Source organism: Chelonoidis abingdonii, chromosome 4 (genome assembly GCF_003597395.2).
Source record: "Chelonoidis abingdonii isolate Lonesome George chromosome 4, CheloAbing_2.0, whole genome shotgun sequence".
Lineage (NCBI taxonomy): Eukaryota > Metazoa > Chordata > Testudines > Testudinidae > Chelonoidis > Chelonoidis abingdonii.
In genome coordinates, this window is record NC_133772.1 from 110,564,377 (window position 1) to 110,590,449 (window position 26,073).

At 47.7% G+C, this 26,073-nt stretch overlaps 1 protein-coding gene across 4 annotated transcripts in view; it reads right to left on the reverse strand.

The window, feature by feature from the left end:
* The window catches only part of NEK9 (NIMA related kinase 9), a 36,760-nt gene extending 11,799 nt beyond the window's left edge, over nucleotides 1–24,961 (reverse strand). The window contains exons 1-15 of one of the 4 annotated variants that reach the window (XM_032802060.2): nucleotides 24,598–24,961; nucleotides 22,266–22,443; nucleotides 17,829–17,884; nucleotides 16,860–16,930; nucleotides 15,409–15,514; nucleotides 11,162–11,293; nucleotides 9,997–10,107; nucleotides 9,244–9,308; nucleotides 7,942–7,992; nucleotides 5,490–5,682; nucleotides 3,821–3,965; nucleotides 3,265–3,465; nucleotides 2,688–2,734; nucleotides 1,172–1,327; nucleotides 614–722 (exon numbers count right to left, since the gene is read on the reverse strand). In XM_032802060.2, the coding sequence (XP_032657951.1) occupies nucleotides 614–722; nucleotides 1,172–1,327; nucleotides 2,688–2,734; nucleotides 3,265–3,465; nucleotides 3,821–3,965; nucleotides 5,490–5,682; nucleotides 7,942–7,992; nucleotides 9,244–9,308; nucleotides 9,997–10,107; nucleotides 11,162–11,293; nucleotides 15,409–15,514; nucleotides 16,860–16,930; nucleotides 17,829–17,884; nucleotides 22,266–22,443; nucleotides 24,598–24,786 (1,810 nt within the window). In that variant the 5' untranslated portion in view covers nucleotides 24,787–24,961. Of the gene's footprint in view, nucleotides 1–613; nucleotides 723–1,171; nucleotides 1,328–2,687; nucleotides 2,735–3,264; nucleotides 3,466–3,820; nucleotides 3,966–5,489; nucleotides 5,683–7,941; nucleotides 7,993–9,243; nucleotides 9,309–9,996; nucleotides 10,108–11,161; nucleotides 11,294–15,408; nucleotides 15,515–16,298; nucleotides 16,448–16,859; nucleotides 16,931–17,828; nucleotides 17,885–22,265; nucleotides 22,444–23,227; nucleotides 23,337–24,597 lie in introns of those variants that run through there. The other 3 variants (XM_032802061.2, XM_032802062.2, XM_032802063.2) reach the window with 3 other exon arrangements.
* Between the last annotated feature and the right edge of the window lie 1,112 nt (nucleotides 24,962–26,073).

A 26,073-nucleotide genomic window follows, 5' to 3' on the forward strand; every position in this document is an offset into this window, starting at 1 on the left:
TGGTCATGCTGGAAGGGGACTATTAGCCAGTGATAATTGCTTCAACACAAGAAAATCCCCCAGCCATTCCAATATCTCTTTGCTTCGCACCTTTGACTCTGGATCCCGTGACTCTGCCCAGTCCCTTAACTGAGGTGCTCTGGCAGGAGGAACCAAGGTGCCTGATCAGGTTCTAAAGCTGAACGTCAGCCTTTCCCAAGGCATTATCCTTTCCATCCACAAGCCTCTCCTCCCTTTAGGAGGGCTGAACCGAGCTCTGATATTGCTGCTGCTGAACAATGTGAAATTCATGCCTGCTCCAGGAACTGACAGCCAGTGGCAAAGGGAGCTGAGACCCTATCTAAAAACTTCAGTGCCCAGGGGTCAGCACTCGGCTCACAATCACTGGATGGGGCTTCATGAGCTTCTACTTTGCTCAGTGGAGCTGAAATGAAATGGAATAGAGCTGATTTAAAGGACCAGCACAAATGGTATCCTACTAACTCCAAACACAGCATACAAGCCAGTGACATGTACAGTGAAAGCCTATCCCTGGGGACAACTAGCTCCTCTAACTGGGAGTGCGGAAGTGGAGCCATTCCCCAATACCACTTGCACTGTGAGTAGGTCTCACCATCTATGGAGGCTGTGTGCGTCTTTCCTGGGGCAATGGTGCGGATCTTGTAGAAGGAGAGTTGCTTGGCCAGAGTAAGGGAAGTGGTGTAGGGAACTTCATAGTAGGTCTGAAGGAAGAGACCAGACATAATCAGGTAAAGCCCAGAGCCAGCACCCCAGGGACATACACATCACGCACATTCATCAGCCAAGATCTATTTATGCAATCTTGGGCAGAGGACAGTGCTGGGTCTGCCAGCCCTGCAAGAAGGCAGGCAATTCCTGCCAGGTTCAGATTCCACTTACATTGTATGAGTGCCCCAGATGCAGCTAACATGCTGTTTTATCACCACAGAAGTGAACTGAACCCACTGGCAGATGTGAGGCTGGGGAATGATTTGCCTCTCATCATACTAGCAGGTGCGTTAGGATTTCCCTTCCCCCTGCAGTTCTGAGCTGGGATCCAGTGGATGGACGTATCCCATGTGATGAATTCCTTGCCATTGTTGGGGGACCTCTGCTTCCCCATCTTCTAGGAAACCCTGGGAGCAGGCACAGGAGCACCAGATGCACTCACATCATGGTTGATGATCCCAGACGTGCATTGGTTCAGGCCCAGTTTGTTGAACTCGTTGAGTCCACATGCCAGCACTTTGCCCGTCTGGGTCAGCAGGAAAGTCCCATCACAGCCACACTGGACTGAGACAATGTTCAAGGTCGTTGGAACATCCACCTAGATTGAAAACATAATTGCCAGGAATCAAAGACCTGACAGATACAGAGCAGAAGCCAAGGACGAAACCGAGAACACAGGAAACACTCGACTGGATCAAAGCAGTGGTTCTAGTCTAGGTCCTATTCCTGACAATGGCCAGTACAAGCTACTTCAGATGAATGCGTAAGAAACTTCATAACAGAATAAACTGCCCACCGGGAAGTTACATCTTCCTGACAATTAGTTTGGTTTTATGACCTGAAGCCCATTCATATCAACGTATGATCCTACAGTGAATCCTACCAAGCTTGTGACCTTAATGGTATTTTGCATTAGTAACTGTTATTACTCCATAAGGGCAGTCACTTATTAAGCACTATCAGAATTTGGCTTTTATCCCCAAAGCATGTGATTTTCTTCCTTCTGCATCTTCTTTCCTATTTAAGGTAAACATCTGATCCTTACTGAATTAGAATAACACACAGTGTAGGGGAAGTAAGAACAAGTATGAAAGATCAGGGGATTGTTGATCTACACGATATCTTTTTGGTAAAGAAAAGATGGTGAGGAGTGATCTTTGTAGTGAGTGGGGGAAAATGATCACAGTAAACATTTTAGCCATGCAAACTTGCTGGTTCCATGTGAGGTTCCAGAGTGCCTCACAGTCTTCTCTACTATTGACTAACCTACATAATTTTGCGTAATCTGCAAAATTAAACAGATGGGGGTTAATCCACCTGTTCTGATCATTAATAAATACATCAAGTAAGACTTGGAGCCTCCAAGTAAACTTCTTGCCAAGAAAATTGATCCTTTGTTTTCTGTCTCTTAGCTGGTTTCTAACCCATGATAGAACTTCACCTCCCACTCCTTTTAGGAGGGATTTTATATGGATTTCCAGTAATTTATGACAAGTTATATCAACTCATTTTCCTTTTGCCATTATTTTGTGAAATACTCAAAGAATTCCAGTAGGTTAGAGAAGTGCAATTTTCCTCTGTAGATCTGGGGCATGGAATTTGGTATTAATAGTTCAGGAAGCTCCTCTTCTACGGGACTTTCTTGTCAAGTTCAGCACTTGCCATTATTTGTCTTTGCATGGAGGTCTCAGAGCAGTGAAGTTGGAAGTCACAAGGCACGGGGAGCACCCTAGCTTGGCCATTTTGAGAGTTATATTTCCCATCTCAGACAGACTGATAGCTGCCATTAAATCTAGTGCCAGTGATTGGTGAAGGGAATAAGTGAATATGGAATCCTCAAAGCTCTGCAGTGCCTTGGGAAAAACAAAGTCAGGCAGCAAATTTTCAAAAACAGTGACTCATTTGGGCCCAGATTAATGCCTGAGAGGTGTTTCAGAAGGAGGCAGCTGGAGTTTTACCTTCTGAGGGGTGTAGTGATCCTCTTCCGAATCCAAACCCAGGCGCCCTGTGTCAGCAGAGAGACTATGGTGAGAAACAGGAATGCACAATCTTTCCATGGCTGAAAGGCCTGTACTTGGGATATGCCCTTGTCCTTCCCCACTCCTAGCAGAATCCCCCAAAGCCAGGAGCTCTGCTTTTGGGAAAACAGTGCTGCTTTCTATTCATCAAGGACAAAGTGCACTGCTGCAGTTCACAGGGAACTCTCTGTCCCAAAGGCAGAGTACCTATTCCTGGGGAAACCACCCTGCCTCCCAACTTCCTAGTAAAATCCCAAAGGTTCATTCCTCATCTCTCAATCTAATTTGGAAAGAAAACCTCATGAACGACTAGATGATTTTTGGCCTCCAAGATGCCCTAGGCAGCCCTCATCCATTCCCTGCTTTATATAACAGCATCGTAGCCACCATCCTGCCAGTTGCGAGTAAAAGTGGATGTGTTTCCATTCCCTCTTAGGGTCATACTGTGTCTGACTTCCCTAGGCCTCCAAAGCTTGGAACAGGTCCCAGAAAGAGGATGTGACATGACTGCACATACCATACTCCCCACAGCCCCACGAGTAGACCTCTCTGTTTCTGGTCAGAACAGCCACGTGATTATCTCCACAGGAGACCTGCTCCACAGGGTTGCTGAGGAAGAAGTCCAGCTGCAGAGGGTCCAGGACCTCAGAGCCAAATGCCTTGTCAACACCCATGCAACCATAATAGTCCGAGCCAAAGGCATACATCTGGCCTTCATCTGCATAGAAGAAGGAGCAAACTCAGACAGCATACGGAGCTTGCATCAGGCTGCCTATTAGCCTCCCGTGGAGTGGCCAAAGGAGCCTGATCCCTGTGGTCACCCTCATCTTTAATACAAAGGAGTGGCCCCAGGAGATTATAAAGTCTTTGCCTGAAATGTAACCTAGTTGTTCATATTAAGATGGGTCATTGCATGCTGGGACCTGCAGGCCTCTTGTTTGAGAAGCTCAGAGAAAGCCAAAGTGTAGCCTTTCGCCTGGTAAAGTTGCTCTGCTGATCTGGTCTTGGAGGCTGACTGGTCCACTGTGCAGCAGACCAGGGTCTCTCCTCATGCCACCCAATCAATCTCTCACCTGTGATGCAAACGGTAAAGTCATCCCCACAGGACACCTGGTGGATAGCCTTCCCCTGCAACTTCTCCACACGCTTTGGCTGCCGGTATGAAGCTTTGTCTCCATGCCCCAGCTGGCCATGCAGCTTTGTGCCCCCCTGCATATTCTGTAATACACAGAAGCCTGGTAAGGATGCATGTCCAGAGCTCAGGGGGATACTGTCAGTACCCTTGAAGCCTGAGAATGAGGAAGTAAGGAGAAAACAGTAAGGGAAAGCATTTTGGCTACCCTATCCTAGGGAAACATCTGGTCTTTCAGTGGAGTATGATACAAATGCCACTTAAATACCACCTTGGGCTTTCAGGTAGCTTTAATTATGCCCTTAGGAGGAGCAATCAGGCTTCAGGCCATCAGCTGATGGCCACAAGAGTTAAGAAGGAATGCCTCTTCTTTCCCATGCCTACTCAAATGGACAGGTGCATTATATGGCTAAGGCCCTGTGTAATCTGTTATGCTGCAGGATATGCTCATTGGTGCAGAACAGTGCTCAAGGATCTCAGCTTTCATTATTATATACACTGCTAATGCTTATGAGTGCAAAGAAATCCTTAAGCGTGTGAAACAAGCGTCACTGATGTAGCAACGTCTGCCTGAGTCTGCAGAAAGACTGAAACAATAGCCCTGAAAATTTTGAATTTCCCCTTTCATCTTGATGGGTTGTTGATGCTGAAACCTAAATATGACAATTAGAGTGTCAACAATGTTAATGATCTCACTGATGGGTTTAGTAGTGAATGTGTTTGTCCGATAATCACCAACTGCCTCCCTCCCCAAGAGACCTAGCCCCTATTCAATGATCAACATTTCCTGCTCCTCCCCTTCCCCTCTGAACAGGTTCTGTGCTGCAGTTGTGTGCTGTCAATACAAAAATCTGCAGAATGCTGAAAATGTAGGTGTAGGATACATTTGTTTAGTTTAATACCAAAGCAACAGGGGAAACAAAAGTGAATTATTTTAAAATTCACTATAAAACAATTTTTCCATTTACCTTAAGCTGCGGCAGTCTCCAGCTTGGTCACTGAAAGAAGAGGCCCTTGCTGCAGAATTTGGAACCAGCCTGCTGCAGAGTACTCAGAGTCCTACCTATATCCAGTCAGGCCACGGTTTCTGCACTCAGCACAGTGACTCCTGCATTCTAATGGACCCTCCCCACCCATTCCATGTGGTCTCTGAAAACCCTTCTCCAAAAATAGATACAGGCCAATGGAATAGTACAAGACTGACACTGCACTTTGAGATTAGGGAGAGAAAGAAAGGATACTTGGCTCACGGCACCATGCCACAGTCCCTAACTTACCACCCTTTGGTGTGCTGCAATTCTGGGTAACATCAGCAGCACTTCTACACCCGACTCCACAGCAGAACTTCTGACCCCCTACCCCCTCCCCACCATAAAAAAATATTGTACTTGAGAGGTTTAGGTTAGCACCCAAAGGGGCTGCCTCCAACCATTTCCGCTACTTCATCCAATCCCCAAACCTGTCTACATTTAATCTCTCTCCTTCCTGAGCTTCCATTCTCCTGTTTCTAACAGACTGATAAACTGACCTATGGCTGGATACTCTAACTTTTAAATCTTCTATCCCTGGCCTCCTTGCCTTCCTAAGTTCTTTCTGCTTGGCTCACTTACCACCCAAGTGTAGAGCTCCTTCTCCACTGTCACCACAGCAAAGTGAGTGTTTCCGGCACACACCTGGCGCGCACTGCAGCCACTTTTGATGACATCCAGCTTCTGGGGGGTGGACTTCCCACCCCCCCAAACATACACCTCACTAGTGCGCGAAGTCACCACTGCAATTGGTGTCTCACTGACGGTGCTCGACCTATATAACATCCCCCAGAACACAAATGATCTTAGTATGAAGCTATGACCACTGTCAACACTGTTCAACCCAAATCCTTTTTTCTGGTCCCCACACAGAGGAGAAGCTAAAAGAGAATTGGACTGCTTGCGTCTGAGCTGCAGCTGTTCACAAACATTAGTGGGTTTTTCTTTACAAAAACTCTTCTCTCCTCAGAGACTGTAATGTCTGGAGTGTTCTAATATGCTCAGGAGCACAGCTGGGTCAGTACTGTAGAAAAAGGAGCCTCCAACAATCATTCAAATAAAAACCAGAATCCAATCTAATGACATTTAGAACACTGACATGACAGTTGGTATTTGCCAAACGTGAAGGTCTCATGAGTACTCACGAAAGAGTGCTCCGAAAGTGAAAGATTCACAAATAATCACGCAAACATACACAAAGGAATACATGGCCACCTCAGTCTCCAGTTTCCCTTTAACAGAATTTCAGACATCCAATCAAGGAATAAAAACACGCTACATAACTTAGGTGACCAATTATTTCATAAACAACAGATCACAAAATGGAAGCCACAGTCAAAGCGAGTAGTTTGTGAGCAACACATGGACTGAAACAGGATCAAACACAGAGCTGAGCCAATGCTTTCAAATAATCAATGTGTGAAAATCAAACTGTTTGATAATTCACCAGCAGAAAAACAGCTACATTTATTGCAGAAATTGTTTGCTACAGATTAGCTCATTAGCTGGGATTAAGAAAGAATTTATGCACATACCCTGTTTTATGAAAAACTGTCACAAAATTAAAATGAATAGCCCAATTCCTCACTGGCAGCCTGGTACCTGTGGGCAGTGATTATGTTGTCCTGGAGTGCTTGATGACTGTTATGAATACCACCACACCTCACCTCATTTTAAAAAAATCTAGTTGTCCTCATTTTCAAATGCCTCAAAGTGGAAACTAGTCTCTAGGAATGTGAGTCTGCCATGGGATTTAACTTAAAAACTATGGTTTATTCGTCGTAATTTTCACTGTTCCACCACACCTCAATTAATTGTGCTCATCTCCGCACCACAACCATAGCTAACTTGAGTTACCGCTCCAGTACTGTTTTTGAGTTATCTGAGTATAAGACACTCTCTTTCACTCAAACTTAACACACACACAAAGGAATTATCCAACAAAAGCTTCATTAGGGCTGAGTTAGGGTTCAGAATGTATCACCCTCAAAAGGCTGCTAACAGAACTTTTATAGAAAGTTGCACACTTTAAAGATCAGAAAATACCAGTGTTAGCTTTGCCCCCTCATCAACACTCACCCTATTCCATCTACATTACTAAAATGGGCCACAGACCCACAATTTCCCTTACACCACAAACTGATGAATCACAACCCACCCACCACATATGGGCCAGTGACCTGACCATTCTGCAGTTCATCCAACCATCAATAGTGCCACAGAGCTCAACATCTCACATCTGACCCTCAACACAGTGTAGACCCAGCATCTCCCCCATTTCACTATGGTCTGAAGAGCCCAGTCTATACTGACTACCCTCCCTATCTGGCCAAGAAACCCACTGTAACTACCTCATTTGCCCTCCCAATACCAGTCAGAGATCACACCCTCCAGATACAGGCCAGGACCAACTCTCACACTGTCCATGGATCCCAGACTACCACAAACAGCCAAGCATGTGGGGACATCACACCTTCTCTCCACGGAGAAGGATGGGTAGCTGACAGATATAGGCTGCATTTGGCAGCCTCCTCAGAGTCCAAGCAGTGCCTCCCCCATACCCCATCCCTTTCCCCTAGGCCACTCACCAAGCCAAGTGACATAACAATGTACACTGAGGGAACTGAGATGCACACAGGACACCTCCTGCTCTTCTGAACTGGGTCCCACTGGCTGCTTCAACATCAGTTAGCTGCATGTTATCTGCCAATAATCACGGGGTCCCTTCAAGCAAATGACAACCTTCCCTATTTGGCCTAGAGACGGAATGATCCACTTAACACTCTCCCCACATATAGTAGAAAGTCCCACTTTTGCATTTGAGATGAGCCTAAAAAGAGGGAGTCGGATTACAGCCTCATACACTGATGAGCATACAATTGCACCCTCCCTGAGTTTTTAGCATTTAAAGTTTTTCTAACTATAACACTCCATTAAGAATGTCACAGCCTCATCTCTAGCATTCTCAGCAAAATTACTAGGTAGGGAGCTATTCTCTACAAATCTCTCTTTAAATACATGCTCAAATCATTACCTTGGTCGTTTGGTTGGCCCATTAAGCAGAGTGACTTTCTCCTCCATCTCCCTGCCACAGGGGGGAAAAAAAATAAAAAGAAAAAAAAGAAAAACATTATAGAAAATAGTAACTACATATTACTATAGCCCAAACACTTTACAGACTCCACAAACTGACAATCCATACACAGGGATTACTTTCTCTTCAAATTAAATGCTGCTCCTTCTGGGGTGGACCGCAGCAGCTATTTACACATCCTACAGCAACACACATGATTAGGGCAGAAGTAACGCACCACAGAGCTAACAAACTCTCGTGGGAATTACGGGAGGCAAAAAGTATATACCAGAGCCAGAATTTGGCCATGATGATGAAGCTTACACCCCAACATTTGTGAAAAGTACCACTGGATCTTTAATGACCACAAGTGAACAGGATGTGGATTTTAAATCTCACCCTAAAGATGGAATGTTCAGCAAAACAACAGCCTGGAGCACCATTCTGGGGGTTGCGTACCAACAAAAAGCATCTTCAAGCAAGGAAATAGGTCTACTATCACTAGGGTGGCCAAAACGTAACTCAAACAGTCTAACAGCATGGCCCACAGCCACCCTCATCTTACATGAAGGGTAGGTTACGTCTCAGCCAGGCCATTTAGAACACCATGAAGCAGCACATCTTGGGACCTGACGTGCAGTCTCTGTGGGCTGCCCCTCTGCACGGAAGATGAGGGTGAGCAAATACTCAAGCACAGTCCTCAGGCTTCTGGTCAATTGTCAACATGGTCTTTAGTGCAGCTAAGTGTGGGCACCCACTGAAATGGGGCATTTCCATCACAACTCTGCAGGGAGGGCTAAGGGGAAAGTGCAGGACTGGGCTTATTATATGAGATACAGGAGATAAAAGGGCTTTTACAATGATCTTTCAAGTCCCTGAGCGCTGCTACGTGTTCCCAAAGGTCTAACTTGAATGTCAGTAGCTAGGGTCCCTCTAAGGAGTCTCAGAGAAACACACCAGAGTTCCCAGCATATCAGCTGTTAGGCCAAAGACAGCAGAGGGACACTCCCCAGACCTCCATGCTCCCATCGGTACACAGGTTAATTAAAACACTCCAGCAAGGTTTTCTCTTGCCTGAATAGCTGCAATTCACTCCCCTCTTTTGAAAAGGGTAGAGTCTATTTCAGGTGTTTCTCCTACCGGCCAGAAATCAATCTAAGGGCTGAATTCGGGAAACATCAGAATTATTAGTTTGCATAAAGCTCCAAGGTCCCTCTTGACCCCTACAGCCCATCTGCGTCCAAGGTGAGAACGTTTGGCTACCTCCTGCGTTTGCTGAGAAGAACATGTTCAAGCAGCTCATCGGCAGTTGGCCTCTTCTCAGGATCCTGAAAGAGATGAGCAACAGGTCACTCCTAAGGAAAGGGTCAGTGTCTACAGTGAAATCTTGGGATAGAATAGCTCATTCCAAGCCCCACTGGTCGTCTCCTCTCATGCCCTGCTTGCTTTCAGAAAGGCAAGCGGTCAAACAGAAATGAACCAAAGGGCCATCACGTCTCTGGACAGCACAGGGTTAAATGCCAGATATTCAAATTGTGGACTCCCAACACTCCAAAGATGTGGGCAATTTAACTGCCTCCAAGAAGCACATGCTCTGAGGGCAACAAGAATATTAAGCCAAGAGCCACAGCCCAGAGAGCTGGAGCCAGAGGTGGAGCCAGGATAGATCATGCTGGGAAGATGCTTCCATATCTATCATGCTGATAGGCCTGCTGATGAATGTGAAAACCTCAGCCTCTAACCATTCCCCCAACATACAGCATCAGAGAAAATCCAGCAGCCCCCCAAATCCCATGGAGCTGGAAAGGGATCCAGACATGAAGTTTTCAGAAAACAAGAGGAAGCAGAAGTCACTCTCACTGACACATCAGGCTGCATAGGCAGCTGCATGTGGGAATCTGTCTGCACCTACATACCCCACTCTGAAATACCCATCTCAGCAGTCACCCACTGTTCTGGAGCTGCAGGACTTAGGCAAGGGGCAGTAGATCTGAAGAGAGAATTAATCTTCCCAACCTGATCGAGGCAGGAGTGCACCATCTGGATCAGCTCCAGGGAATAGACACTGGAATCAACCTCCATGGCCCGATTTCCCTTTACAATCTTCACACACAGGTTTAGGGGATTCTAGGGAGGAAACAATGACCAGTTGTAAAGGAGCTGAGCTGAGTTGAGTTGGACAGTGTGCCCAATGGGGAGGGATGCTGCAGGCCTCTGATGTTTATCATGTCTTTCTCTGACTCTCCCACTTCAACATGTCCCCCCTCCTCTCAGCTGCTACTAGGTGCTGCAGCAACCTAGTCACCTCCCCTGCAGAAATGCTACCTCTTCCAGATAGCCTTTCCAAGCTAGGGCTTGGTGGCAACAACAAGCTTCTCTCCAAATGAGGCAAGGAGGGAGTGGAGGGTGGGCTCCTCCCTGTTTGTCAGGCTCCATCAGTGTGCAGACGCTCCCCAGCTCTGAAGATACCATGTAGGCACTCATGTACTGGAGTCCTGGCACCACTGACAATGAAAAGTCAGAAAAGGACAGTGATTTGAAATGGCCCCATAGCTGGTACAGAACATATCACAGCCATACCATGCCAGCTGGCTGCATTCCCCACATGGCCACACTACACTAGCTGACAGCTTTATTCAACCACCCACCCACAAGTGCGAGCCAGCCAGCCAAGCTCCCCACATAGCTGAGTGGTATCTCCCAGCTGTGCCAGTCAGCCACACTCCTCACATAATCAAACTGTGGAACAAGACAAAAGGATTAAATCCTAGGAGGTTCAGAAATTACAAACTCTCAACTACCAGCATAAGACTTCTGGGGGGGGGATGGAGGGGAAAATGGGACTTGGTTGCACAGCCAATTAATGAAGTCCTGCTTTGGTCAAAAGGGAATATTTCCCTTCAAACACTGGTACAAATCAGGACCATCTACACTCCCTGTGTGTGTGATGTCTCAGGCTGCAGGGAGGATCAAAGAGTATCAGCAAAGCCGGGCAGGAAAAGTTTGCCCATATTACTTTCAGCTCTCGGTTGTGCTCTCAGACCCTCATGTTCATAAATACTCAAATTACCAATAGCCATGAAGGAATAAAAATAAAAGTTAGAAAAACTACAGGACACGCAGAGACACTGTGACAATAACAAACAGCATATTCGATTTATCCTCCAGTCTATGGACTTACTGTAGCATCAAAGGTTCTCTTCAGGGTGAGAAGCTCAAAGACAACACAGCCCACAGCCCAGATATCAGATTTGAAGTTGTATTTCACCCCCTGGCAGAGCTCTGGGGACATGTAGTATGGAGTTCCCACCAACTGGACAACAAAAGCAGAAAATCTTCATACACATTCCACCCAGACCCACCACAATTACTATGGATCCATCAGTGTTTCCATTGCAAACCCTAATTTTCTAATGTTTACAGAAAAGCCAAGGTACCCAAGCTGCTCAGACTCTGATGTAGCACATAGTGGAAGTTAGGACTTCAGGAGAGGGACCTATAGCCCTACCTCACCATTCACCACCTTGCAGGTGAGAACAAACAGGACTACAAAGCAGGCGATGACAACATATCAGGCTCAGCCATCCATTTCTCCTCACTCTCCTGAGTAGTCTTGGGAAGGTGAGGGGCAAGGAATCTGACAAAGCATGTGAAAGCAGCTGCCAGCTCACAGCTGGTGAGCAGTTCTGTCTGATCGTGGGATGATAGCAGACAAAAGCTGCTCTGTTTCAGAATAAAGAGGGAAGTTTTCAGGATCAGGAAGACAAAAAGCAGGCCCAAGTCCCATCTGGAAGGCTTCTGCTGCAGGACTGGCTTTTCCTCAACAATGAAACCTATATTTTGGTTAATTGCAGAAGCCATCATGAACACCACATCAAAGATGAACAGGTCAAAATCACAATGAGAAACTGAGAATGAACATGACAAGTGGTGTAAGTAGGAAGAAGCTTCCAGCTGAATAGGCTCTTCCCCTTAGCAATGAGTCAGACTAACCACTGTGGAATGAAATTGAGAGAGAAATGAGAATAGATCATGTCTTTAGGAAGAGGGGGATATTTATAATCCTCTTTATGCAAACTGCCTCAGCAACAGACCCTGGGATTGCTAGGCTGGGCTGGGAGAATGGGCAGTTATGTCACAAATGAGGTAGGCTTTCATTAGTCTTTGCTAGAATCTTACCAGAACATTCACAGGGCTATTTCAATCCCTTCTTACTCTATCATCCACTATCAATTTTCCCTTAAGCTGGGTGGTAGTTATACAACTCCACGAACTCTAGTCATACAGTCAAATACCAACTTCAGCATGTATTTATTGTCACCCTCAGAGAACTCAAAAGTGTCAATGAATTTTGCTCAAACTATCCACCAGCCAAAAAGGAGAGGGCAAGAAAAAGACACACACACTCCTTTGAGAAAAATCAAGCATGGAAATTCTCAGCACAAAAGGTGAATTTCTAAATGTTATGAATGTGAGGAAAATGGGTTACAACTGAAATGGTTTTGATATAGCAGGAGCTACTAGGGCATACTACAGTAACCCTAAGTTCCCTTCTGTTATGGAGCTATGTAATAGTGCTGATGTTGTGGAAGGAAGTTTTTAAAGGAAGGAAGCATCCTAGCAAAACACCAACAGTTGCATTAAATTTAACAATCAACCCTTAGGGGAAAAAAGTGTGTGCTGGCAGGTGTCCTAGCCTATAAAATCCTTAACAGGTTGGGATTGAGAGCAGTCTCCAATTCCAAGCCTACTAATCACCACAGGAACAATGGAGCTGGGAGATCAGATACTGGAGGGAGAAGAGGAGAGCTCCTTCAACGGAACTGTATTGGATGTTCCAGGACAATGTGCTCCAAACACCTGTGCTACATCAAAGTCTAAGCAGTTTGGTGCTTCGAGTTTTGTGAGCAAAGACTGATGCCTCTCTCTCCTCACGTCCACCCCCCCTATTCCCTGCAACACATAGCTCCCATTTCCATCCATCACCACCACTTCTAGTTCACCCTCCCGCTCCTGTCCCATTAAACCATTAGTATTGCAGAAGCCCAGTGTGCGCCAAAAAATGCTGGAAGAATCTGTGAACTTTAAAGAAAAGCTTTTTTCTGGGGAGGGTCATATCTAGGGAACCCCTTGGTCAAATGACCCCAAATGTGGATCACAAACCCTACCCTGCACCCCTATAAGACACAGCAAATTTCAAGACAATATCGACAGGCATGCAGATTTTGGAACACATAGGAAAATCATCCTTTAAACAGAAAATCTTCTCAATCCTAACTGTAGCAGAGCTGCTGCTCCACTATAATATTTATGAAATTAATCATCAGCAACTGCTTTTCTATACGCAGATCCCCAACCCAGGATAATCCTAAAAACACAGGAGGCTCAGAGAGGTGTGATGATCTCAGATGAATAAGAACACCCTATGGAGATTAACATAGTCTGAAACAATAACTCAGAGATGTGTTAACTGCTCCATTCATCAGTGGGTGTTTCCATCTCCCTGCCCTGTGATACGCATCAAGCATGACTGTTCTTAATGCCTCACCTGTGTCAGCAGAGTGTTTAGTTCTGTTCCCAGCTCTCCCTAGAAGTGCAGGGCTTCTCCAGATCCTGGCTCACATAGGGTATGTCTACACAGCAAAGAAAAAGCTGCAGCTGGCCTGTGCCAGCTGACTCAGGCTCATGGGGCTCAGACTGTTTCATTGCTGTGCAGAATTCCAGGCTCAAGTTAGAGCCCAGGCTCTAGGACCCTCCAGAGCCTGGAAATCTACATAGCAATGAAACACCCTTGCAGCCCATGTTGGTTGGCATAGGCCAGGCGAGGATTTGTCTTTGCTATGTAGACATATCCATTGGCATCAGAGAGATGGACTCAGATTCGCTCCCCCACTAGAGGAGCAGGCAGCTCCAGCTCACATGAACAGGTAAGGAGAGGGGCTCAGGGACTGCCAGACAGGCAAGCCCCCTCCACAACCTGACTCAAGAGGGGATCAGGGAAGCAGGATCAGACCCAAAAGATGGGCAGAGTCCTCCCAGGACCCTGGCACATCCCCAGAGGCAAGACCCTCCATATCCTATCTCCCATGAAGGGTGCATACATACAGAAGGGGAGAATGTAGCATAGGCACCGATTCTGTGGGTACTCCAGGGCTGGAGCACCCACTGGGAAAAATTGGTAAGTACTCTGCACCCAGCTCACCTCCACCTCCTCCCAAGCGCACCACATCCCCGCTTCTCCTCCCAGTGCTTGCTGCCGCAAAACAGTTGTTTCGTGCTGTAACAAGCTCTGGAGGTGGGGGGAGGAGCAGAAACACAACGCATTCAAGGGATAAGGCAGGGAGAGGGCAGGGATTTGGGGAAGGGGTTGGAATGGGGGCGGGGCAGAGTTGGGGCAGGAGCAGGTCGAGCACCCATCGGTGCCAGAAGACGGCACCTATGGAATGTAGGACTGACCAGAGTTGCTGACCAGCGCCCCTGCCTCAGTTGTCCTCTAGTCCTCCTGCCACTTATCCCCATGTCTCCTTCCCAGAGTCCCTCCCCCTCACCTGAGCACTCAAGTCGCTCTCACCTCCCCTATCACCCAGCTTCATTTATCCCTTCTCCATAATCCCCTTTCATTTGATGCAGACTCACATCCCTATTCCTCCACCCACTAAAAAGCACTTCCCCTACCAGCAAGCATTCACATGTCTAATTTTTTTCTTTAAAACAAAAATTACATTGCCCCAAAATTGCTATGCTACAATATACTGTGATGGGGCAAGGCCAGATGGCTACAGTAAAGTACTGAGAAACAGGTTAGCCCCAGGCTAAACAAATCCCTAGTACCATGGTAACCAAATGGCAGTTGCTCCAGGTTAATCAAGGCACCTGGGCCAATTAAGATCTTTCCAGAAGGCAGTGGAGATAGCTACTTTAATTAGAACACCTGCAGCCAAGTTTTGTGTTCCCTGAGTGACCCAGAGAGGAGCTGCACTAGAGTAATCAGGAACCTGCTAGAACCAATTAAGGCAGACAGGCTGATTAGAACACCTGTAGCCAGGCAAGGCAGGCTAATCAGGGCATCTGGGTTTAAAAAGGAGCTCACTTCAGTTTGCGGACTAAGGAGTACAAGCGTTATCAGACACCAGGAGGAAGATCCTGTGGTGAGGATAAAGAAGGTGTTTGGAGGAGGCCATGGGGAAATAAGCCCAGGGAGTTGCAGCTATTACAGGAGGCACTATAGACAGCTGCAATCCACAGGGCCCTGGGCTGGAACCTGGAGTAGAGAGTGGGCCCGGGTTCCCTCCCAACTCCTGATCAGACACAGGAGGAGCTGACCCAGACTGTGGGTTCCACAAGAGGGGAAGATCACTGAGGTGAGCAAATCCGCCAATAAGCGCAGGACCCACCAAGGTAGAGGAGGAACTTTGTCACAATACTCACAGTCTCAGCCATGGAGTACTCAGAGTTCAGCTTCTTTGCCAACCCATAGTCTCCCAACTTAATCAGGTTTGCCTTGGTGAGGAAGATATTTAATGTCTTTATATCTCTGGTGAGAAAGAGAGAGAGAAGTGTCACTATGAAGCTGGGGTATTTGAGCATTTTTCTGCTCATCAGGATTTGGAGTGAACTTGTTGCCTTCCTTTTTCTGTTAGCCATGAATGGTGTCTCTCACTGCATCAGACTTGATTAGCATTTCTTCAGACATGGAAAGTCCACTGTTGCAATCACTGACAGAGCTTCTCATCCCATAGTCCCAGGGCAGTAATTACCTTAGCTGTGTTTTATCATATATGCACAAACAGAAATAGTCTAGAACATTCATCCTTCAGAGCCCAATGTACAGACTATGGTTCTTTCTCCTGTGAACCAAAGCAAAGACCATTAAAGACAGTTTTATTTTTCCATTTTCAGAAATGGGCCAATCTCAGGCATATGAACCCATGGAAAATTCTTAACAAAATAAAATGCAGTGTAAAAGCAACCCCATCCTAGAACTTAACTGTTAAACATAACAGCTGTCTGCCTCACCCTTAGGCATAGGTGATGGAACTAGGGGTGCTGCCACATCCCCTGGCTTGAAGTGGTTTCCATTATATACAGGGTTTACAGTTTGGTTCAATGGCTCTCAGCACCCACATTATATAAATTGTTCCAGAACCTCTGGCCTTAAGCAAAGGCCTTTGGGAAGAAATGAGCTTTACACTAAGCTCTTAAGGTTAGGAGACTGTTAAGTATGAAAGAATGTGAATCCAGAGGTTTAAGCCCCTCGAAAACATAGTCCCCCAGACACACTATTTTATATTTAGAGTTCTACAGATCAACATCAGCACCTGGAATTGTGAAGAAGCCGCCACTGCAGTCCATGGAGCACTGGTGTGATGTGGTTAGCCCACATGAGTAATGATGCAGAGTCACACACTGATCTGATGCTGGGATATTATTGCAGATGGGGACAGTGTTCTCCACTAGTGATTACCTCCATCCTGCCTGATTTAGGAAATAAATTTGTTTTGTGCTTCAAGTCAGAGGCTTGTTTATTCCCTTATTGATATTTACCTTTTTAATCAACAATCAATAGGTTCCAATGGCCGCAGGACGGGCTATATAGAGCAATTCTTTTCTAGTTCATTGTGCAAAATCAGCAATGCAGTTTCTAACCTAAACTTGTGAGGTGAGCTGGCATTTAATGCCAAAGTACCCAGAGAAGCCCTGAGCAGGGAAGCTTCCCAAAGGAAGATCACACAAGTATGACAGATTTCCCCTCTCCCCATGCCTCCTGCTAGCCTGGGGTATGCTGCTTTAGAAATAGGAGCGCAGAGATTTTCAAATGGGTTCGGCCCTCAGACACATGAATCCACTTTCACCCGAGCTTTGTTACATTAGACACCTACCTGTGAAGGATTCCTGCTCTATGGATACAGCTCACAGCTGATGCAATCTGAAATAGGTACCACACTACCATCTGTAGAGGCAGGAACAAAGGTCACATGAGGTCCAAAAATTACACACACTATTGTCCTGGCAAGTTACAGCAAGAGAACCTGGTGACCATCAGCAAGGAATATCCTGGCTGGAGGCTCTTTTAGGGAGAGGTCTTCTTCATTCCACTGGAAATATCCCAATTTGGGGATCCTTATAGGAGGGAATGTCCATAAGATAATTTTGTGTCAGTGATCTTCAAAGTGCACTGTGACACATGCTATAGAAATTGGTACCTTACCAGTACAAATAATTAGGAGTGGCAGCTAACAATCTTCTGAGGGAATTTGGTGTGGGGTGGGTCTTTGCAACCCCCAATTTGGACCATTTTATCTTTACAAGACTCAGAAATTCTTCAAGTTTATTTTATGAGCTGTGCAAATGTGAGAATCTTAATACAAAATGGGAGAAGGAAGCAGTGAGAATGTGGGAGCTAATGAGAAAAGAAGAGTACACATTAACAAGTTTGGCCCAGGAAAAAGTCCAGTCAGACAGGTTCATTTAGTTGGTGAACGACCCGTATTTGGAACAGATCCCACAGAAGGCCAAAACAGAGAAATGAGCAGAGTGACAGACGGGAATGCAGAAAGGGAGATCTTAGAGCAAAATCTCAGCTGAGACCGTAAAGCAGCCACAGCCACTGATTCTCCCTCCATTATTCCACTTGCGATATAAAAGGCTTCCTGATGCCTCATAATTGCTTATGATGTCCAAAAGAAGAGGCAGGACTACAGCCCAAAGGATACAAGGTGAGACCCCTGACAAGAATAGAGGTGAGCTAATGCTATGGGAAGAAGCATGGTATAAACACCCAGATAACTATATATGTTCAAGTAGCGCTGAAACCAGCACCACTGCTATCCTCAAGCAGCCCAAATTACCTCTTCCTCAAACAACTTGTCTTTCTGCCGCAGGATCTTATCGTAGAGGTTCCCCCCTGCAATTAAAAGTGAGAGAGAGAAGCACATCTTAGTGATAGTAAATGTTCTGCTGATGTATCATCAGGAATCCAGTTAGGAATCTGCTGGACTGTTGCAGCCTATTCAGAAGTAGCTCTCCTTCTGTAATCTTCACTTAGACTCTGCAGTGTCTCACACAAAAAAATTCTTCAGAATGCAAAAAACCCCTTTCCTCTAACAGGAAAATTGGCACATCTAAAGCAAGAAAGGGATTATTCTCTCTCAGCACCACCTTCAATTTATTCTAAAAGATGTATATGAAAGAACAGCTAGTCCCTTATGTAACAGTGTTTCCTAGAATGGGCAGACCTTTATACCCTGTACAGGAAATCAGACTAGACTGCCCGGCAGAGCACAGCAAAAAATTCAACACAAAATAAAAAGAATTACAACCATTGCAGAAAAATCCCCAAGAGCAGCAGTGATTACATCCCCATCATCTCTGTCCATGCAAGCCCCATTATCTAGGTTTGTGACCATCAAATGCCCTGATGAGAGATATACCATGTGAAATGGACAACCCAACAAGAGCAGAAGCCTTAACCACTAATCAGTCTCTCTCTCTTCAGGCTGCCTAGCAATTCCAGGAGGGTGAGTTGAAGATCAAGGAAAGCTAAAAGGAATGATGAACAAATGGACTGCAGCAAGCAGTGAGCAAGAAAATACTCCCTACCAAGCCAGCATCTTACTGGCAAGTCTCAAGTCTCCTCTGATTACATCCTGCACCATTTTAGTCCTCAACAATCATCTACTCATGTTCCAGTGGTGATTATCATAGATGTAAGGGATGAAGGGACCCATTAGGCCCTCTTTTTCATTCCCATGGGGAGAGCATAGCACATCCTGCAGTACATTCTCCAAGGCTTTGTCAAATCTTAGGTGTTCCAAGTGCTGGTGACGGAATTCCTTTATATCCCTTGAAAGAGTGTTCTACAGATTTCCCTATAAGGAAGATTTTCCTGATATTCAATCTAAATTTCCCTTTGCTTAATTTCTTCCCATTCTTCCTAGTCATATGCAGGCTGCACGCAAACCTTTCCTCACTTTGCATTCACACTTTCTAAAATACTTTAAAACAACACATCTTCTCCTTTAGTAATTTAAAAGCCAAGCTTTTATATTTAGCTCTTTTCTTTCTTCATAAATCAAATTCCCTTTCTCCCCATCCCGCCTATCCCAAGCCCTTTAATAATTTTTGTTGGTTTTCTCTGAACTCCTTCCAGTGTACCGGCATCTTTTTGGCACAGAACTGCCCAGGTATGAATGCTGTATCTCAGGTACAATATCTCCACAGTCATATGTAGGGAGATACTTTACTTCCCCACTTGGTTATGTGATGCCTCTGTGTGTATGCAAGCCAAAAATCACATTCGCTTTTTTCTTTTCATGTCAAATCATTGCAAACTCATGTCTAATTTGCTGCCAACTAACACACTGGGGTCTTTCTTGTTCATTCTTGCTTCCCAGGTTTTTCCCTCTCCCATCAATTATGCTTCAGGTTATTTTCAAAAAACGTATTAACTGGCATTCTTCCATGATGAATCTGGGTTTAGTTCCAGCTCTGCCACTATTGCTGCGTGACCTTATGCAAGTCACAACTTCCCTGTGTGTCAGCATCATCTGTAAAATGGGGATAATATTTAACTACATTTGTAAATCCCTGGATCCTTGGAAGAGAGGGGTTATATACTAATATTATTTTCTGTCCATGTGTTTTTGGATCTCCACAGTATATTTGATAGTGTCTAGTGAAATCTTGCTTGAAAAATTAATATAAATTATTTTGGACTGAAACCTGGCTGAAGAACTGCAAACACAGAGCAACAATAAACTTCAAAAGCATCCCATTTTCAGGAGATGCCTAGTAGGGTTGTGAGTAACTGAAGTAGGCATGGTCTTATCATATTCATTAGTTATCTGGAAGGAGGTAGTGCATAAACATCTAACACTGAAATTCACAGTTTATACTAAACTGGAACCCACTGCCAACACCAAAAATAAAACAATGAGCAACATCTGGTGCATTTCATTGCTCCACTATTGCTGTCTTCAGGGCTTATAATATTTTCCCAACACTGACTGGCCCAAACACTAAGCCCATTTGTTAGGCCAAAATACAGTTGTGTCTTAAGTCACACACCCTCCTCCTGGTCACCACTCGCTGGTCCCTAATACTCCTGTCTACTACAGGCTGAATTCTGATCTCTCAACTCATATTGCCCTTTCCTACACCAAATAAGTCAATTAATGCTGGTCCGCCCTCAAATAAGACAATTTAGAGAGAAAGTGTGTGTGTGTGCATATGCACACATGCATTGTACGTGGGGGGATGTAACCATTAATAACTGGTCAGCCCTTATCTGCCCCCTCAAATCAATTTGTACTGGCCCCAAACCAGAGCTTCTGTCAGTGACAAGAGGACTGGTGTCAGGGGGCTGTTTCCCTCCTCCTAGACCAGGGGTGGGCAAACTTTTTGTCCTGAGGACCACATTGGGGTTCCGAAACTGTATTGAGGGCCAGGTAGGGCTGTGCCTCCCCAAACATTCTTGCCCCCACCTCCATTCTCCCCCTCTTCCACCCCCTCAGAAACCTCAACCCTTCACTGCCTCCGTTCCTTGCCCCCCTGACAGCTTCTCTGGGACCCCCTGCCTAACTCTGCCCGCCCGCCCGGACCCACCACCTATTAACCCCTCCTACTCCACTGTCCCTGAATACCCCACCCCCTATCCACACCCCACCCTGACAGGCCCCCCAGGACTCCCATGCCTATCCAACCCGCCTCGTTCCCTGTCCCCTGACCACCCCCACCCAGAACCTCCGCCCTCATCCAACCGCCCCCTGCTCCCTGGGATGCCCTGCCCCTTACCCAACCCCCCTGCTCCCTGCCCCCTTATCATGTCACTCAGAGCACCAGGACTGGCAGCTGCACTGCCTGGCCAGAGCCAGCCATGCCACCGCGCAGTCTAGAAAACCAGGGCAGGCCAGTGGCTCTCACAGCCCTGCTGCCCAGAGCGCTGGCGGCATGGCAAGCTAAGGCTGTCAGGGACAGTGGACAGCAGGGGAGGGGCCAGGGGTTCGCCTCCTCAGCTAGGAGCTCAAGAACCGGGCAGGATGGTCCTGCGGGCCATAGTTTGCCCACCTGTCCTAGACTGACACCTCATCTCACCTAAAAACAAGGGCAGTGGACCTGAGGAGCAGCGAGGCCCTGGCCAGCATGACAGCCAATGATTATAGGCCCTCTGCCTGCCACCCTAGCAAAGAGCTCTTGTACAAATACCTCCTCCTGCCAATATCCCCACAAGCAGAGAACCGTGTGTGTGAGGCACCTTCAAAAAGCTGTGCATATGTGGAGTCCTCATCCTTCCTGTGGTGGTGGCGGCAACATGAGGGACCTTGCTCCCATACAGAATAATCTTCTGCGTAAGTGGCAGGTAGTGTTAGTGGAAGGCCCCAAGCTCACATAGTCATCTGCTGGGGTGACTGGATTCCCACACCACAGTGCCCCCTATTCCAGAGAGTGGAGGTAGTAGCTCCATCCAGAGCTCTCTGGTCTTAACAGTAGCAGCTGCATATTCTCTCTTCTCTCAGCTGTCTTACCAGCAGTAATAGCCTGGCCCCTTCCCTCTCCCAACAGTGGTATCTGCTAACCACCCCACCCCCAAAATGGGATCACTCTCTTTTCAGACTTTGGAAGTTATCATTGCATTGGTTCAAACCTGGGTCACGTTTGCAAGGTTCTCTCCACAACCATAATGGCTAGAAAAGTTTTTTTTCCAATGGAAGATTTAGATTCTACAAAATCTGATGGCACATGCCCAGGAAAGATTCCTGCTTACCCTAGACAGGAGGATTTTCAAGCCCTGGTTGTAACTCTAGCTAAAGAAACGACTCATTTAAAAAGGTGCTGTGTCTTCTGGCCATGTCCCTAAAACAGAGATATGCCCTGTACTGGCAGGAAGCTGGAGCAGATGACCTGATGGCAGGAAGCTGGAGCAGACCTATGGCAGGAAGCTGGAGCAGATGACCTGATAGGAGGACAGTGCAGGAAGACCTATGTACATGCTCAAATGTGGGAGATATATTTAAAGCTCTGTATTAACAATACCTCCACTTTTTTCAATGCTCCATCTGCTCACAATCACTAGTCAGTCTCTGGAACGACCTAGATTGATCACTTAGCTTCTCTTTTTGGCACCCTGCCACAGACCCCCAATATCCCCTTCTCTAGCTGCACTACAAGATTTGGCTTTATTCCTCTTCCCTCTAGAAGATATTAAGAAATACAGTTAATGCTCCAGCAGATTCTGCTCCAGAGCTGCACAGCACCTTCCCTTTTGCAGATGGGACTGGGGATCTCACCATTACAGTATTCCAGCTCGATCAGCAGTGTGGTGTTATCCATGAAATGATTGTAGTAGGCAATGATGTTGTCATGCTGCAACAGAGCAAGGATAACTATTTCATTCAAAGCATCACGACGCTCTTTTTCTGATAATCGGGTGAGATCCACCTCTTTCCACACCACAAGCGAGTCATCCTGAAACACAAAGACTCTTAATTAAAACATATTGCTGGGAAGGGTAAAGAACAACATGTACCCTTGAGTCAGGAAATTAAACCTCCATGAAAGATAAACACACTTTCTCCCGCTTACAGATTTCAGTGAGTGGGAGGGATAGCTCAGCGGTTTGAGCATTGGCCTGCTTAAACCCAGGGTTGTGAGCTCAATCCTTGAGGGGGCCATTTAGGGATCTGGGGCAAAAATCTGTCTGGGGATTAGTCTTGCTTTGAGCAGGGGGTTGGACTAGATGAGGTCCTGTCCAAACCCTGATATTCTATGATTCAGGCAAAGCTTTTGCACAGAATTAATCTGAAGTTTTTCTATTTCTGAGGCTAAAAATCACTATATGTAGCTGTTTTTTCTAGCTGGCTAGTGCTCTCTTGTTTTAAAATAAATTAGGAACTTATCAAGGAAAGTGCTATAGGGAAATGGGAGGTTTTTATTGTCTTTGGTGGTTGTTTTTTCTTGCACAAACTCAAACAAATTGTGCATTCCCCAGTTAAACAACAGTTCTGCTATACTCCATTTTTTTCCCTAACAAGCATTAATGTAGGGTATGGTGAAAGAGCACTGTCCCTCAGAAGCTCCTCACTATTCCAGAGCCAGTTTATCCAGAGACTTGAGGAGCTACAGAGAATTGTAACAGTCTGCCCTTATAGACCCACCCAATTGTAGAATTATACTGTCCATTCATTGGGTCATTCTGTCAATGCCTTGGTGAAACATCATTATTTGTCCCCAGTCACCCATGCTACAATACCTAGTTGTCCCCTTCTTCCAGCAGAAGTAATAAATCCTAAAGACAATTTGATAACTGGAGTCAAGTGTTTCTCTCTGCCAGCAGCAGCAGCAACAACGAAAAAAGGAATCTGGATGGATTTAATTGAAAGGGGAGAAGAGAGCGCTTTGGTTTCTGTGGCTGAGTTTCCTCTGTTTTTACAGAGATTGTGAACATACTAAGAGAGCTTCAGTCAGCTCTGCAGGATTGCCTTGTATTTGTTATAACTGGTGAAAGCAGCAGAAAAGTTTGAGGTACGTTAGTGGCAGGGATTCTTAATGCCTCACTTTGAAAATCTGAAAGACCAAAAGGAGCACTAGCCAGACTCCAGCTCAAAAAAACATTGCTTGACATTAACATCTTCAGTCATCACTTGGGCCCTAACCTCCTATTTTTGGGGAGAAAATTGAACAGATTATTATAGGGCATGCTGCCAGCACCTCAATTCCTCAGCTTTCCTGTTGCAAACAATCAGCTTTCAGGCCTGGGTATGGCACAGAAACTGTACTGATATCTATGACTGAAGATATATGCCTTACAATGGTACACATCCTAATAATTAGATCTATGATACCACTGACCAGCCGATGTTGCTGATGTGCATGCAGGCCCCTGCAGAGGCATATGGCACAACTTTGCAGTGGTTTAGCTCCTCTCTCTCAGCGAGAACTCAGAGGCTGTTGTTAAAGAACTACTATTTTCCCAAGGGCTCTCTCTGGAGTACCACAGTGGCCTATCCTGCGACTCCTCCTGTTCAATGGCTATAGGAGACTTCTGCAGGAGTTGGATGCTTTGGGCAGTAATTATCACACATTATGCTGAAAATGCCCAGCTCTATGGCTATTTCAGCATACACCAGGCCACAGTTTCTCTGCCGTCCCAGTGCCCTACAAAGATTGGAAGGGAGCTGGAAGTGAACTGGCCGAGTCTCACTGAGATACCACTTAGCAGAAGAGATGTGGCCAGGGTCCATGCTGGTTCCCTGTCTAGGAAGCAGGCTCTGGCTTGGGCAAGACGGTTTGCAGTAGCGGGGTTTTATCAGCGGAGGCAGGGCGCGCAGGATCCCTATTTCCAGCCACAGCTGATGGAGAGACCGAAACCTCCCCCACCGGCAGGAGCCTGTGCCAAGCCAGCCATGCCCGCGTCGCCTCCACCGCGCAACGGGCTGGCCTGGGCCTCCGCTTCCTCTGCAGCGCGGCCCTGGCTGGCGGAGAAGGCGGCTGGCCCCCTGCTGCCCGCAGGCTCAGGGCCGCACCTGGGGAGCGCCCAGGGACAGCAGGGGCCGGTTACGCCCTCAGGCCTGGGACCCTCGGGCCGGGGAGCCGCGGTCCGGGCGCAGCCGCTGGCGGTACCTCGGTCCGGCGGTAGAGGGTGGCCTCCCCGAAGGCGCCGCGGCCCAGGATGCGGATGGGGACATAGTGCAGCTCCTCCTGCTCGGCGCCCAGGCTGGGGCCCGCGCGGGGCGCGCCCCGGCCCGAGGACTCGCTGCCGAAGTCGGAGTTGATGGAGTCGCAGTGCCGCTCGTACTCGCCCAGGGACATGGTCCGGGTAACTCCGCCCGCCGCACGGCCGGGCACTCGCAGGAGAGACCGGGAGCGTCCCTGGCTCCGCGCCCGCTCTGTGTCGAACCTCTCCCTCACCAGCCTCCCCCAGGTCCCGCAGCCCCGACAGGCTCCATGTTGGCTCCCGCACGTCCCGGAACCGCTTCCGGCCGCCGCAGTGACCCGCGCGCTCCCGCTGCCTGGCGGGCACCCGCACGAGGGGGACCTGGGTGGGGGGCGGGCTGCGGCGGACAGGGCTCTGAGGGAGAGGGGCTGGGGGGGAGCAGCACTCGGGGGTGTTCAGGGCTCTGTGAGAGAGGGGCTGGGGGGGAGCAGCACTCGGGGGTGTTCAGGGCTCTGTGAGAGAGGGGCTGGGGGGGAGCAGCACTCGGGGGTGTTCAGGGCTCTGTGAGAGAGGGGCTGGGGGGGAGCAGCACTCGGGGGTGTTCAGGGCTCTGTGAGAGAGGGGCTGGGGGGGAGCAGCACTCGGGGGTGTTCAGGGCTCTGTGAGAAAGGGGCTGGGGGGAGCACTCGGGGGTGTTCAGGGCTCTGTGAGGCAGGGGCTGGGGGAGAGCACTCGGGGAGACGGGTGTATTCAGGGCTCTGTGAGGGGAGGGACTGTGGGGGGAGCACTCGGGGAGACGGGGTGGGACAAGGAGGGCTGTGTGAGGGGAGGAGCTGTGGGGGGAGCACTCGGAGACGGGGGGTTGTTCAGGGCTGTGTGAGGGGAGGGGCTGTGGGGGGAGCACTCGGGGAGATGGGGTGTTCAGGGCTGTGTGAGGGGAGGGGCTATGGGGGGAGCACTCGGGGAGATGGGGGTGTTCAGGGCTGTGTGAGAGGAGGGGCTGTGGGGGAGCACTTGGGGAGACTGGGGGGTGTTCAGGGCTCTGTGAAGGAGGGGCTGTGGGGGGAGCAGTCAGGGGCACTGGGGAGTGGTCGGGGCTGTGGGGGGAGCACTCAGGGGCACTGGGGAGTGGTCAGGGCTCTGAGGGAGGAGCTGTGGGGGGGAGCACTCGGGGGCACTGGGGAGTGGTCAGGGCTCTGTGAGGGAGAGGCTCTGCAGGCAGTTTTCGGGAGCTGGGGAGGGCTCAGAGGGAGCTCTGTGGGGCTGGGGGAGCACTCTGGAGGGCTCTGCAATTGGGAAGCGAAGACAGCTGTGGTGGGGGAGGGGGCCTGGGAGAGGATCTCTGTGGCCCCTGGGTAGTTTGGGGGCAGACAGTTGCTGGAGTCCGACCGGCTCCATTAGCCCCTCTAGCTAGGGCTGTTCCTTTCCCCATCATTACTTGT